A 13,607-nucleotide genomic window follows, 5' to 3' on the forward strand; every position below is an offset into this window, starting at 1 on the left:
CCTTCAGAGAGTCTTGATTGGGGTAAAAGTGTTAGTTCTGCAACACTATTTGCTGTCTGGTTAAGACTTGGCTGCTTACGCTGCCTCTGAGCCTCTACAGCTCCTTTCTGGGTTGCTTTGCTCTGGTCTGGGTGCTAAAGGCTGGCTCTTTAACTTCAATGCCTTTTTAATAGAGGTGGGGCTTTGATTTTGTGATTTATTAAGAGGAGAAAAAAAGCTCACCTCAGGTCAGCTGTAACTGCTCACCCCCTAATAACACAGCAACTCACCATTCCAACTAAATCCACCAGTTAAAAACTTGTGGAAGCAACACCAGCTCCTTTCTCTCCAGCAGACGCATGAGTGAGTATCAGACAATTGGTGCGTTGACTTAAAAAAAAATCACAGTAAATTGAAAAGCGGCGCTGTAGCCTATTAAACCCATCAGTTTGCTACCTACTAACATGCCGTTGCCCATCTTGTGCTGTTTACCGCTACTGACATTTATCACTTTTTTTTACTAACATTGGTGAGTATGTGATGCTTATTTTTGTTGTCCATCCGCAGTGGGGAGGGGGGGGGGGATTTATTTAAAAGTGACCCACAATTTTTACCTTTCAGTACAAGAATATATGAACAACCTCAGCTCAAAAAGCGCTTCTCACTTCAGTTTTCAAGCAGGTGCCTGTCTACACAAAGAGCTGAATGTAACTGTAGGAACTTCATCTAGCTCAATATCATCCCAAGGACACCCCCCCCCCCATCACAGCCCCAGCTCTTAGTTTAATGAGCCCAAGATAAAACCATCAATACTCTTACTCTTTCCCTCCAGGATGGCCATGACCACTTCTAAAAGCTTTCCGTAATATAGATGCTGCCAGTGTGATGTACTGGCCGCCTGCCACGCTCGGCTTTCGTAATGCATTACACTTTAAAAAAAAAAAAAAAAAAAAGAGGAAGGAACAGCCAGAAAAAAAGCTTTCTTCATCCTTGTCCTCCGTGTGCAAGCTTAGAGTCCACAGTGATGTCTGCCTAACATTTCATTGTAGCGCTTGCAGAAATTTATTTTATTTTTTCTGTTGTCCATTCATCCATTTTCTGTACGACTTGTTTCAGTTCAGGGTTTCAGGAAAGCTGGAGTCTACCCCAGCAATTATCAGTAAGGCAGGATACACCTGGACAGCTAGTCACACTCTCATTTTATTTTATTCTTTTTATTTTATTTTTATTTTATTTATTTATTTAAATTTATCTCTTTATTTGATATTACTTTATTTTATCTTTTGATTTTTAAAAAATTTAATTTAATTTTATTTTGCAATTCATATTTTACATTTTTATCATCTTTAATGTCATTTAATTTTTATATTTATTTTTGAGTGTTCCATAGATTGTGTACTTTTAGTTAAAACAAATTATAACTGTATACTCAAGTTTCTTCCCAAATTCTGTGTGTTATTTATGTACAGTAACTAAGCAGCAGTCTTAAATCTAGTTTTCACGCTGCAAGTCAATTCAGACATGCGTCACAGCAGATGGGTCTCATTCATTAGCTGTCCGGTTGATGCACTCGCTGTTATCCCACCACGATGCTGCTGTTAATTTACGCTGACATCATGGTTTTAGTAGAGTTTCCGTGATGGATTAGTATTGGCTCCTCTTTATAGATTTCCTTCCTTTAATTTCTCACCAGAGATATTGGTGACAGCAAAAGCAAGAAACTGAGCAACATTAGAGGCACTGGCTCAGCTGCACCCCATGTATGATTGAAATAAGGGTCTTGGTTACCGCAGTCTTGAATAAAGCAATAATTTAAATCAGCTGTTATTTATCAATTCAGCTTTTTTTTTTTTTTGTATAGCGGCGCTTTACAGACACATCAATTTATAAATAGCCTGACAAATAGAAACCAACGTATTTGCATCGAAGACAGAACCTCCAGCAGAACCCGGCTCAAGGACGGCAGCTGTCTGCCTGGACTGGTTGGGTTGGGGTGGAGAGGACAGGAAAGACAGAGCTACATGTACAGCAGCTTTTACTTAGGAAGACCTGCAGAAAAAGGAGAAGTATGTTAACGATGGCGGTACTGACATGGAGGACAAGGAGCAAGGAAGCACTTGGTGCATCAGGTGACGTCCCCATGGCTGCATAACTAATAGATGGCTAGACTACCCCTAACTATAAGAGCATAACCTGGACAGATGGACCCGTACACACAGACTCAGACTCAAGAGATGCCTGTCGTCAAACAGGAAGGTGTGAGCTTGATCTTAAGGGTAGAGAGGGACTCTGCCTCCCGGACCCACAGTGGGAGCTGGTTCCATAGAGATGCGGGGCCGGGAGAGGTCCTCATCAGAACCCTCGTTGCAGCATTTTGGATCATCTGGAGACTTTTCTGGACATATTTTGGACAGAACATTAATAAGGAATTTCAATAATCCAGTCTGGAAGTAATAAAGGCATGGACTAGTTGTTCTGCATCTCTGAGACAAGATGCCCCTAATTTTTGCAATATTACGCAGGTGGAAGAAACCAGAGACATCCAGGTCTTTATGTCTGTAAGACATCTTTGTAATCTAACAAACTGATTGGTTTCATCTGGCTTTATGGAGAGCGAAATCTGAGTGTCATCCTCATAGCAACAAAAGTTTAGGCTCAGGAGTCGGCTTCTGATCCACAGTTCATGGCCACCGTTGTCATGACAACCACAGATTGGACTTTTCCCTTTATATCATGTTACAATAAGGAAATGCAGTGAAATGGTTTTTCATAGAAAACATTTTGGAACATAAATGGCCTGTGTGCGCTCCGTTACATAATCTCAACATGGAAGGTACCAGAATGTGAGTGGCTTCACACAGCGCAGAAATAGACCATTTAGTTCTTTGATTATTGAGTTGGAAAAATGTATTTTACTTAAAGGCGTCTGTGTGAATCTACAAAGATGTTGAAAAAGAGTCAGATGTGACAGATGTTTGGCCAGTAGTGTAACGAAGACTGTCCCATGACGAAAGCATTGTTGTTTTCCATCATAAGATTCGATTTATAATTAAATACAAATTCACAAGTAACAACTTTTACATTTATTCAGAAGATTGAGTAAAGGATGGAAGTTTACCTTTCAGGACAGTAAAAGAAAAGTGTTTTCAGGAAAATAAATCAAAGCAGCGTGGTTGGAGTTTGTGTGTTTGTATGAAAAGGTAAAAACACTCGAAGTGGGAGCCATGTTCTCCTGATGGAACAATGTAAAACCCACAAAACCGTGTTTTATTCCAGGTTGTAAGATGAAAAAACAAGAAAGATCAAAGGGAGGAAAGGTGAAACTCCGTCTGAACGGCTGTTTGTGTTGCAGGATGCCGTAAGCATGACGGCAGCCGATGAGCTGAGTAGCAGCGTGAGTGAGGACACGGGCTTCTGCAGCGCCCCTCCGCTGCCCTCTGACCCACCAGAGCTCTGTGACCTCCCAGACTCACATGAACCCCAGGAGACTCAGGACCCTCCAGAGGACCTAGATCCAGCCCCCCCTCCTCCGCCGGCCATCGACACTCCACCGGGGTCTCTTTGTGAGGAAGAGTCCCAGCTGGGGCTGCCTTTGTATCTGCCCACACCACCGCCTGAGACGAAGCCTGATCCAGATCCAGATCCAAATCCAGACAGCACCTGTGGCTCCATGTGGGAAGATGATGTGACACAGGCCCTGAAGGAGCTGGATGAGCGTTGTGAGGAAGAGGAGGCAGACCTCTCTGGGATGTCAAGGTAAAGACCCCTCAAAATAAACTCTCATCCTGCTCTCTCATCCTGTTGATTTTTATAAATTATATTCTAAAAATCCCACTTTATGGGGCTGTAATTCATCCCATCCCTGTGTTTGGTTTCTCTTTAGTCTGCCTGTGATTTGAGCCAGATAAGCTGAATCTAGATGCAGCAAAATGTTAATTTCCAACGTCTGTATTAAAGATGTTACAATCCAGTTTTAAATCATGAATGAAAACAGTTTCTCACGCTTGTATTTAACAAGCTTCCCTGCATGCATGTGTAACTCAAGCAGGGCGTCCAAATCGCCCCTGAGGGCCGATGTTCTGCAGGTTTTCCATGGGTGTTCCTCAATTCAGGGTCTGCACACCTCTAAGTGCACAGACTGCGTAGGCTACAAAGTGTTCTCCGTGGTCTGCGCACACCGAAGTGCGCTTACTGCCAGTAAAATGAGACGGCCTCTCTAGTGGATGAGAATTACCCATAATACTCCAGTCCTTCGTTGCCTGGCAACTACATATGCCAAGTTGAGCAGATTACTGATCCCATTCTTCCACAAAAAACCCGAAAATATTTTAAAAATGACAGAAAATGGTGCCAGTTATTAAAATGTGATTTTATTTTATTTTTTTCCCCCATTTTCCTTTGTGAATAAATGACAAACGTGGAGGAGGCGGTTTAGACGAGCTCTCCTCTGGCTGACAGCTCTTCCTGTCAAGCTGATGTTAACTTTGGTGGAAAATAATCCTTGTAAGACACATCTTCAGTCGTCCTCATATGTATTCATACCCTCCCATTAAAGGCGGAGTATGTAAGATTTTCAATATTATCAAAATAAATTAACTAAAAAAATTAACTACAATCATAATTAGAATATATGGTATAAATACGCCCACTTCAAGGCGAGAGGCAGATCCTCTCCTTGCTTTACAGACGCATGCATGCATCTTTACCATTTTGTCATAAATCTATGTTAAATATCCGACCCGGGTCAATCGTCTCTTCTTGGGGTGACATAACGATTGTAGTCTGCTCTGCTTTTAACTTCCACCTAAGTATCCTGTCCTTCTTAATGGGAATTTAATCTAATTAGATTCTCCACAGAAACATCAAATGATTTTTAAAATAAATCATAGTTTACGAGTGATGTAACATATGTTATTTTATCATATTTGTTTGCTTTTTAAAAAAATCTTTCTTTGGAACCAGAATTAGAAAAAAATGTCATGATTTTCATAAAACTTTTATTTATTATTACTTTAGTCAATTTCAACTTATTTCCCAGGTATCTGTTTTTCTCCTTCTTTAAAGGTAGAGTATGTAAGATTTTCAATATTTTCAAAATAAATTAACTAATAAAATAACTACAAACATAGATAGTTTTTTTTAAACATGTAGGTTCCAGTCTGTCCATATTTGATGTGTTATTAAATTACAAGTTTAATTAATGACAAAGACTCCTCTTAAATGTTTGCCTAATAGTAAAAAAAAAAAAAAAAAAAAAAAAAAAGTGCTTTTTGTCATTTGTCATTAATTTGACAGGTGGACTCAAAGGAGCCTTTAAATTGAGACACTATGACTCATGTAGTGACGAATTCTCACTTGGAAGTGTGCAGAACCTGAATTGAGAAACACCCCATGTATCCCTTTTCTGACACACCTGGCTCACATCAGATCTGCGGTTCTGCACAGTGATGAGTCATTTGAGTCTGGTGTGCTTGAACTGGGATACATGGAAAACCTGCAGGATTGTGGCCCTCGAGGACTGGAGTTGGCCATCCCTGGTGTAGAGGGTCAGTCAGTGTGCTCCATAACGCTGTGTTGAAATGATTTTGCATTTGTTTAAAGTATTATATAAATTAAATAGAGATTTTAAATCTTTTAAATGGTCTTGAAGCAGCTTTAACTGAGGTTCTTCTTCATTGCTGGTTTGGATCAAGCAGACTTGAAGTGTTTGCTGGATGGTAAATAAAGCCTGACTTTGGAGTTTTCCTGACACCTGACAGGGTTTGGTGTTTTGGTTACAGTGATGAAAAAGAAAAATGTTTCTGTATTTCGACTGGGGCCTAGAGTATCACACCATTGTGTTGTCTGAAGGGAATTTCTTTTCTAGGAAACATCAGCAAAGCGATAGTTTTCTTCGCAACACAGCTTCCATCCCGTCACATGTTTGTTTCAACTCTGGTTCGGCTCTACAATTTCAATGAAGGGTTTATTAAACTTGTAAACTGCTGACTCTGTAGTGAGCTGTCTGTATCTGTACCTTCCTTATTTCTGACTTGTTTTTATATATAAGTATCGAGAGTTTAAATCTGTAAAGATCAGCATTAATGCAGTGGGATGTTGTCTTTATCATCTGACAACAACTGAGCTCCAGACATCATATGCAGCATCAGCAGGTAGCAGAAGCGAACCAACAGTTCAGTATCCAGGATGCACCTTCTGAGTGACAGGTCCAGCATTACTTCATTTGTTGCAGTCTCGTTCTGCAGAATAATCTCAGGAAAAGAGGCGTTAAAGTGTTCCTGCAGCCATGTTTCAGCAGAAAACTGCAGATCCCAATATTCCTGCTGTGCTCTAACCAGTCTTCCCAGCCTGCAAGTCTCATCTGATGTGACCATGAGATCAGAGAATCCTTTATTTGGTGTTTCTTGGACTAGATATTGTCTAATTGAATGTGAAGTCTTTTATTTTTAATATTGGATAAGTGAGTAAAGACTAGTTGACCAGCATCAGGATTACAGTCAGTCCAACCTCTGAGTGATGAAACACTCTTGGCACGGCTTCCTGAAACTATGAAGGTGGCCTGGAGCAGTCTGGCTCTGTTCCACTTCTAAAAGCATTTATTCATGAAGGTGGGCCAATTCTAACCCGAGGACAGTTGTAAACTGATAAACTACAGGAAAACAGAATGGAGAAACCAGCAGACATCACTCAGACTTGGGATGTGTTGTTATTAGCTGCGGCAGGCCCGCACAAGTCCTGAGTGTCTGAAAACTGCAAGACTAAAATCCTTTCACTGTGTGTGTGGACTAATGGTTGAGAGAGAACGATAAAAACAACTATCTACATTCCTCTAGTGTGAGGTTGGGAGCTGGCTTTGTGTACAGAAGTGTGTGTGTGTGTGTGTGTGTGTGTGTTTCGGTGTGTAGATGCTTAGCTTGTATAGAGCACTCTGCAGTCCTGTGTGGGATGAGAGAGCAGTGCGCTAGTGCTGTTAGCAGTTGCAGCACATTCGTGCTGCAGACTCGGGCAGAGAGCTGGGGGAAGAGAAGCGATCGTCAGGGTGAGGATGAGGACAGAGACCGTGTCGGCGGCAGTGCTCGGCAGCGCAGGCTTTAGATACTTATATTCTGTCTGCTTCTTCAGGCTGTTTGGTCCTACAGGCCTGTGAGTATCTGCATGTGTGTGTGTGACTGAGATGCGTGCACATTGCTAATAGCTGGTGTTATTGTGAGAGCTCTGCGGTGGATTAAAGCTCTCGGTGTAGTGTAGCAGGATTTACAGCGACAGAGAAATGGCAGCATGACGTTGTTTACTTGCAGCCAGCGATGGCGAGCGTGCGCGTGTTTACGTTTGTCCTTCAGCAGAGGAGTGCTGACCATGTTGGACTGTTGTTTACTGGCTCGTGTGTGTGTGTTACAGTCAAGATGAAGGTGACGCAGACGGCTTCCCAGAGATCCAGGCCTCTCCACCTCCTTCACCCTTCCTCTCGGCCATCCTGGCTGCATTCCAGCCTGTTGCCTATGATAATGAGGAAGATGCTTGGCGTTGTCATGTCAACCAGATGCTGTCGGACACGGATGGGTCCTCGGCTGTTTACACATTCCATGTGTTCTCTCGACTCTTTGAGGTGAACATGTTTACTTTCATCCCGTGCGGTCTTAGAAAAGGCTTTTTCTGAACAGATCTTTTTTTATTCCCGCCTCTCGTTCTGCAGAGTATTCAGAGGAAATTTGGCTGCATTACACATGCATCTGTTCGCTTTCTTGGAGAACGGCTCCAGCGCATGGGAAACCAGTTTCTTAGCTCCCTGGAAGTCATGACGTCCTGCTCACAATGCCCCACTGTGCTGCTGGACGCAGAGACGGTGAGGCTTTCTGCACTTACCTCTTGTCATTTAGTTTAATAACTACGCCGCAGCTGTAAAATGTCTGTTTTGTCACAGTTTTAGTTCCTAATTTCTGGCACCTTGTTTTGTTGCTGTAGCTGGTCTCCTGTGGACTGCTGGAAACCCTGAAGTTCAGTGTGCTGGAGTTGCAGGAGCACCTGGACACTTACAACGTCAAAAAAGAAGCAGCAGAGCTTGTAAGTGGCATCTTTCTGCACATTTATCATCCACCGCCTCTGCTTCCTCATTCTCTTTGAACTCTCCCCCTCGGGGCGTGTTGCATCGCATGCTCCTGCTCAGAAGAGCTTCACAATTGCATTTTTAGATGCTGTATCAAGATGCGCAAGAGAGCAAGACGTATTAGATGTAGAAGGCTATAACACCTCTTTGCCATGGCACCGTGGGAGGCAGGAAAACATGAAGACAAACAGCTGATGCAGATGAAGATAAGCCCACTCTGTCTCTTTAGCGGGGCAGACACTGAATCCGTGTATGAGTAGATTTAGCTGCCGTTAGTGTCTGCATCATCAGTGACAACCCCTGCTGGAGGGATAAAAATAACCCACTCTTAAATCAGTTACAGAAGGCCAGGCAAGAGAAGCTGAGAGGGGTGGGTGAAGCGAGGGAGGGGGAGGGGAAGAGAGAGAAATGAGATTGCAGAGGGTTCTGGGATGCAGGGGCGCTAATTGAATGAGACGGCAACGTTCCCTGGAGGGCTAGATACCATCCCCTTCTCTGGAACAGGCCGTCTTTAATTCGCTAAGTACAACACTTTTATTAAATCTCCTCCTCGACCAACCTTTATTATAAACACAAACAAATGTAGATGCTTACGTCCGTGGGAGGGGGAAAAAAAAGCTCTTGTGATGCAGATTTTATACTAGTTTCTTTACCTCCTGTCTTTTTTGTTTCCTTTGTCCGCGTAGTGGCTGGAGAACTGCAGGAAAACGTTTGGGGACAAAGACAACAGCCAGCGATCTAACACACATGCACAGGTAGGGATGAACACTCGCTGCTGTGATGGCTGTGAAGTTTGTTGATGCCTCTGGATTTTTGTATTAAGTCACAGAAACAACCCAGGTTTAGTTTAAGGACACGTTTGCATCAGTATTTTTGATCCGAATCTGAGTCAGTTTGCTACGTTTGGGGAAATGTGAATACGTCAAATGAATTCTGATTTGGATCGAAGAAGCGAACTCGGCCCGGTTTAAGTGGACTACAAAAAAAGTCACTTCCTGCATTTGACGTAGCATTGCATTGTGGGTAAATACATAGGCGTTAAGAGTCCTCTGTCTTGTCTGATTGTTCATACTGCGTCCGTTGCTGCAGAGTATTTCTGCAGAAGATGAAATAAAAACCCAACACAGCGATAGTTTCGTCTCCATGTTTAAAGGTGGAGTATGTAAGATTTTCAATATTTTCTAAATAAATTAACTAATAAAATAACTACAATCATAATTAGTTTTTTGAACATGTAGGTTCCAGTCTGTCCATATTTGATGCGTTATTAAATTACAAGTTTAATGACAAAAAGCACTTTTTTTTTTTTTTTTTTTTTTACTGGTAGGCAAACATTTAAGAAGGGTCTTTGTCAATAATTAAACTTGTAATTTAATAACACATCAAATATGGACAGGCTGGAACCTACATGTTCAAAAAACTATCTAATTATGATTGTAGTTATTTTTTTAGTTAATTTATTTTGAAAATATTGAAAATCTTACATACTCCACCTTTAACTCTCAAGAGGAGGAAACGGTTTTCTTTTTCACGCAGGTCTTGTCCTCTCTTGAAATACTCGTACAGCGCCACGTTTGGTGGGAATGGGGATATATTATTCTAATGGTTTGACTGGTTTGACCAAAGTGTAGCGTGAACTCATGGATACATCCCCCTACAACTGAGCCGAGTCAATCGGACCGAGTCTAGCGGACTATCCTGATGTGAATACATCCTTAAACAATAAAAGTTGGAGTTTCCCTGCAGGCTGATTTCATTAGGATCCAGTTACTCAGTAGCAGCACGTTAACTAGCATTTATATTTATTGCAGATGTCACTTTGGTTGTTTAGGTGCTGCTGACGTTCTGAAGGCCTTTCCACAACCAGTCCTGATATGGTTACCTGTTGAAAATACTATTTGAATTATTTTTACAACTCAGAAGCCTTTAGCTGTCAAACTTTTTATATGACGTTGGGTTTTCTGCTTCTTTTCACGTAATTTCAAGATGCTTTTAGAGCTGTTTGACCCCTCACAGCCTCCATACATGCAAATGTCACTTTGTAAAATATGATCTTAGAAACTGTTTCACATCATCTCCCTGCAGCAAGAACTTTCTGACAAGAATTTAGAGGAAATTGGATCACAGTTGAGTGGTTTCATACTTGTTTTCTGCACAGTATAAAACAAACAAACAAACAAAAAAAAACTTAAAAATAACCCAATAACCCCTGACTTCAGCCTGGAGATTGGAGCAGGACTGGATATTGGGCGGGGTTGGATGTCAAATGAGCATGGTTAGGGTTAGTTAGTTAATCCAATGTCCAACCCCACCTGATATAGTCGTGTCACTCAGCGCTGAGCAGAATCCTCCTCACTGCTTTACAGAACATCTGTAGTCGATCCGATAGACTCGCCTCTGTCTTCAGGCATTTCTGGTGAGAGTTCAGGCAGCAGGCAGTAACTTTACTCCTGTGCACATTTTCTGCCCGCAACACGCCGCCGTTTGTCATCTCCCTGCCAGATCTTGTCGAGCAGAACATTTTTACTTCCTTTTCGATGATCAAATGAAGCAAGCGATGAATCTGCAGACCTCCTGGTTTCCAGCTGCAGTAAGACATGTAATCTCAGCGGAGCTTGGAGCGTCCTGCAGTGCGGTTTTGTTTTAAGCAGACACCGGCTCCTACACACCCAGAGGTCTTCCCTGCTGTCCCATCTCCCTGTTAGGCTCTACTGCACCATATCATTTCTCTTCCTCTTTACACATGCTGTTGTTCGGCGTTTCTGCTGGCGCTGAAGCGTGCCAACACGTCTCGAGCCTTCCCCGACCAGTGCGAAGGGAAGATGACAAACTGCTCTTTGCCCAGCAGGTCACTGTGTCTCAGCTGTCATATATGAGCTCACTAATTCTTGGTCTTTCTCTTCTGTTTTGTTTGTCGTTGTTGTTTTTGTGTGTGTGTGTGTGTGTGTGTGTGTGTGTGTGTGTGTGTGTGTGTGTGTGTGCGCACGCGTGACCCTGCTCACCTTCTTGCTTAGCAAATGGAAAATCTAGCAGTAAGTGGTTCTCATCTTCTAGATTTCAATAATGACACCCGGAAACACTGCCCATGTCATCCGTCTGCACACAGCTGCGCTGCTGACAGCCACAGACTCTGCTCTGCTGCCTCCACCCCCCACCCCCCCCACCCCACCTCTTCTGTTTCTGCTTTAATTGTCATGTAACCCAATTCAGCTCTTTTTATCCATCCAATCATACGTTATTGTGTTATCCTGTTTGCCATATGTCTGCTTTTTTTTTTTTAAGCTTGTGCTCGATTTCAGAGGCTGATATCAGGAGGATGTTAGAAGTTTATGTTGGAAACTTGGATTCCTTTCATTTTGCATGGACATCGTTTCATTCCCATTTCCGTTCCGATCCTTTTCCTCTCCCGTGTTTTCCTGGATCGGGGCTGAAACCTTTGATTTCGTGGATCCTTCAGACATAGTTGGTCACTGTGGCCTGCAGGTAGCATCACTCCAGGTGGTGACAGGACATTTTCTAATTGAAATTAATGGCTGATTCTAATGGGAGTTCACTCACCTCTTTCTCAATGGCCCAAAGCAGATGTTAACCCTTTCCTCTACTCCCATGTCTCTAACCCCGGATACCCATCTGTCTAATCACATGATCATCAGACTCGTGTTTAAGTGCAGGCGGGTTTTTTTTTTTGTTTTATTCTTTTTACTGGTTTCTGATTGTTGTTTACGTTTGTGTGTCTGCAGGAGCTGGAGTTGTGTCGGAGGCTTTATAAGCTTCACTTTCAGCTGCTGCTGCTGTTCCAGGCCTACTGTAAGCTCATCAGCAGGGTGGACACCATCAAGAGAGAGGCAGAGGTGAGAGGACAAGATTTAACCAGTGAAAACATGTACATTATACACAGTCAATCGAATCAAACTTTATTTCTTGAGGACTTTTCACGCCACGGGCAACACAAAGTGCTTTACAAGATAAAATCAAGTCATGAGGATTAAAACAGTAGATAACAAGACATTTAAAAAGAATAAAGACGCAAGCTCTTTCCACACACTTACACACCACACAGTAGTTCTTTATGACATAAGATATTTGCATTAATATTTATTTTTAATATTTTGTGAGTAATCTCTTAGAGCTGGAATAAAGATTCTTTTTTTCTTTTCTTTTTTTCTACATTTAGATATTTATTTGTTCCATCGACGCCACAGAACTATTTCCCATCATTTGCTCCAACTGGTAGCTTTCGCTCCTTTCTGACCTTTCAACCAAGTTTATTCTTTTTCCTTCTGGTTATTCGGCTTCTTTAAGTCTGTCACAGTAAAAGTCAGAGGCTCAACCCGTCATACGGTGTGTATCATCACCGTATTGTTTTAGCTCTGAGGGTTTTTCTGTGCCTCAAACATATTTACCATCCCAACGCTGGGTTCCCTCATTTCAGCACGTCGATCAGATGATCTTTTTCACTTTAAACTACTTCAGTAACATGTCGCGCCGCAAACAAACCATCAAATCAAAACTGAGTTAAATGCTAATTTGATGAATGTATGAAAAGAAAAGCAACTCCAGTGATCACATCCCTGGTTTTATATTTTTATTATTAAAATAAAACTGGAAGAGTGTCGAATCTGAAGACGGCAGCGCTCCAGCTGACCTGCTTTGTTTACTGTTATGCTATCCAACACTTTGTGATTTGTCGCACTAATAAGAGAAAGTCTGCAGATTTTTTTTTTTTTTTCATGTATTTCCATCAACTCCTTCATGTATACATGTAAAAGTCAGAGGAGTCTTTTCCAAATCCACATTCTGATTAAAATATCAATAATTTCATACATTGATCGATTGGATTGCGACCGTATTTATGTGCACTAACCTGTTTCAGGGATCAGTCATGCAAATGTGACGGTGCATTTAGGTTTTAAGAGTGGACTGCTTTCTGTTTGGGGCCGGAGGACGTGATGTTTGTACTGGTAGCAGAAGCAACAGACCAGTACGGCAGTGTTCATGTGAACATCATGGGAAGCTGGTTGACCACGTCATACCAGCAGGATGACGACTTCATCACTAAATCATTAGAGATTCTGCATCAGGAGGCAGAAAACCCGTAAGGAAGACGATAAACAGCTGGTTTTGTTGTAGTTCGCATGGGAGGGGGGGGGCGGCGTTTAGGGTTAGGGTCATGCATAAATGATGACATCATAGTGAGGCTATCAGTAATCGATGTTCATTGACCTGACCAGTTCACATGCTTTCATTGTTGTATAAAATAAACATGACATAATATGGCGTCATATTGTAGCGATCCATGTCAATCTGAACAGACGTGCTGCTCTGCAGGAAAAAGAAGCTTTTTGGTTTCAGAAAAACTTGACGAGATCATGACCTTGTCTCTGGAAGACATTCAGTCTCGTCCCTGGTTTGTGCAGAGGGACACGCCGTCTGCTCAGCCGGGTCGGAGAGAAATCTTCCATTTTTATCAACAAAATCAGCAGAAATGTTTTATTTTGATTTTTTTTTTTTTTTTTTTTTTTTA

General features: G+C 42.0%; 1 protein-coding gene across 8 annotated transcripts in view; it reads left to right on the forward strand.

Annotated features, from left to right (window-relative positions):
- fryl (furry homolog, like) overlaps window positions 1-13,607 on the forward strand; it is an 83,458-nt gene that overhangs the window by 66,879 nt on the left and 2,972 nt on the right. For 6 of the 8 annotated variants that reach the window (XM_079244938.1, XM_079244939.1, XM_079244940.1 and 3 more), the window contains 7 exons: window positions 3,332-3,735; window positions 7,378-7,585; window positions 7,673-7,822; window positions 7,942-8,040; window positions 8,770-8,838; window positions 11,098-11,115; window positions 11,824-11,934. In XM_079244938.1, coding sequence (XP_079101064.1) covers window positions 3,332-3,735; window positions 7,378-7,585; window positions 7,673-7,822; window positions 7,942-8,040; window positions 8,770-8,838; window positions 11,098-11,115; window positions 11,824-11,934 — 1,059 coding nt within the window. The remainder of the gene's footprint in view (window positions 1-3,331; window positions 3,736-7,377; window positions 7,586-7,672; window positions 7,823-7,941; window positions 8,041-8,769; window positions 8,839-11,097; window positions 11,116-11,823; window positions 11,935-13,607) is intronic. The other 2 variants (XM_079244936.1, XM_079244941.1) reach the window with 1 other exon arrangement.

Source organism: Telmatherina bonti (assembly GCF_933228915.1).
Source record: "Telmatherina bonti genome assembly, chromosome: 8".
In the NCBI taxonomy this organism is placed as follows: domain Eukaryota; kingdom Metazoa; phylum Chordata; class Actinopteri; order Atheriniformes; family Telmatherinidae; genus Telmatherina; species Telmatherina bonti.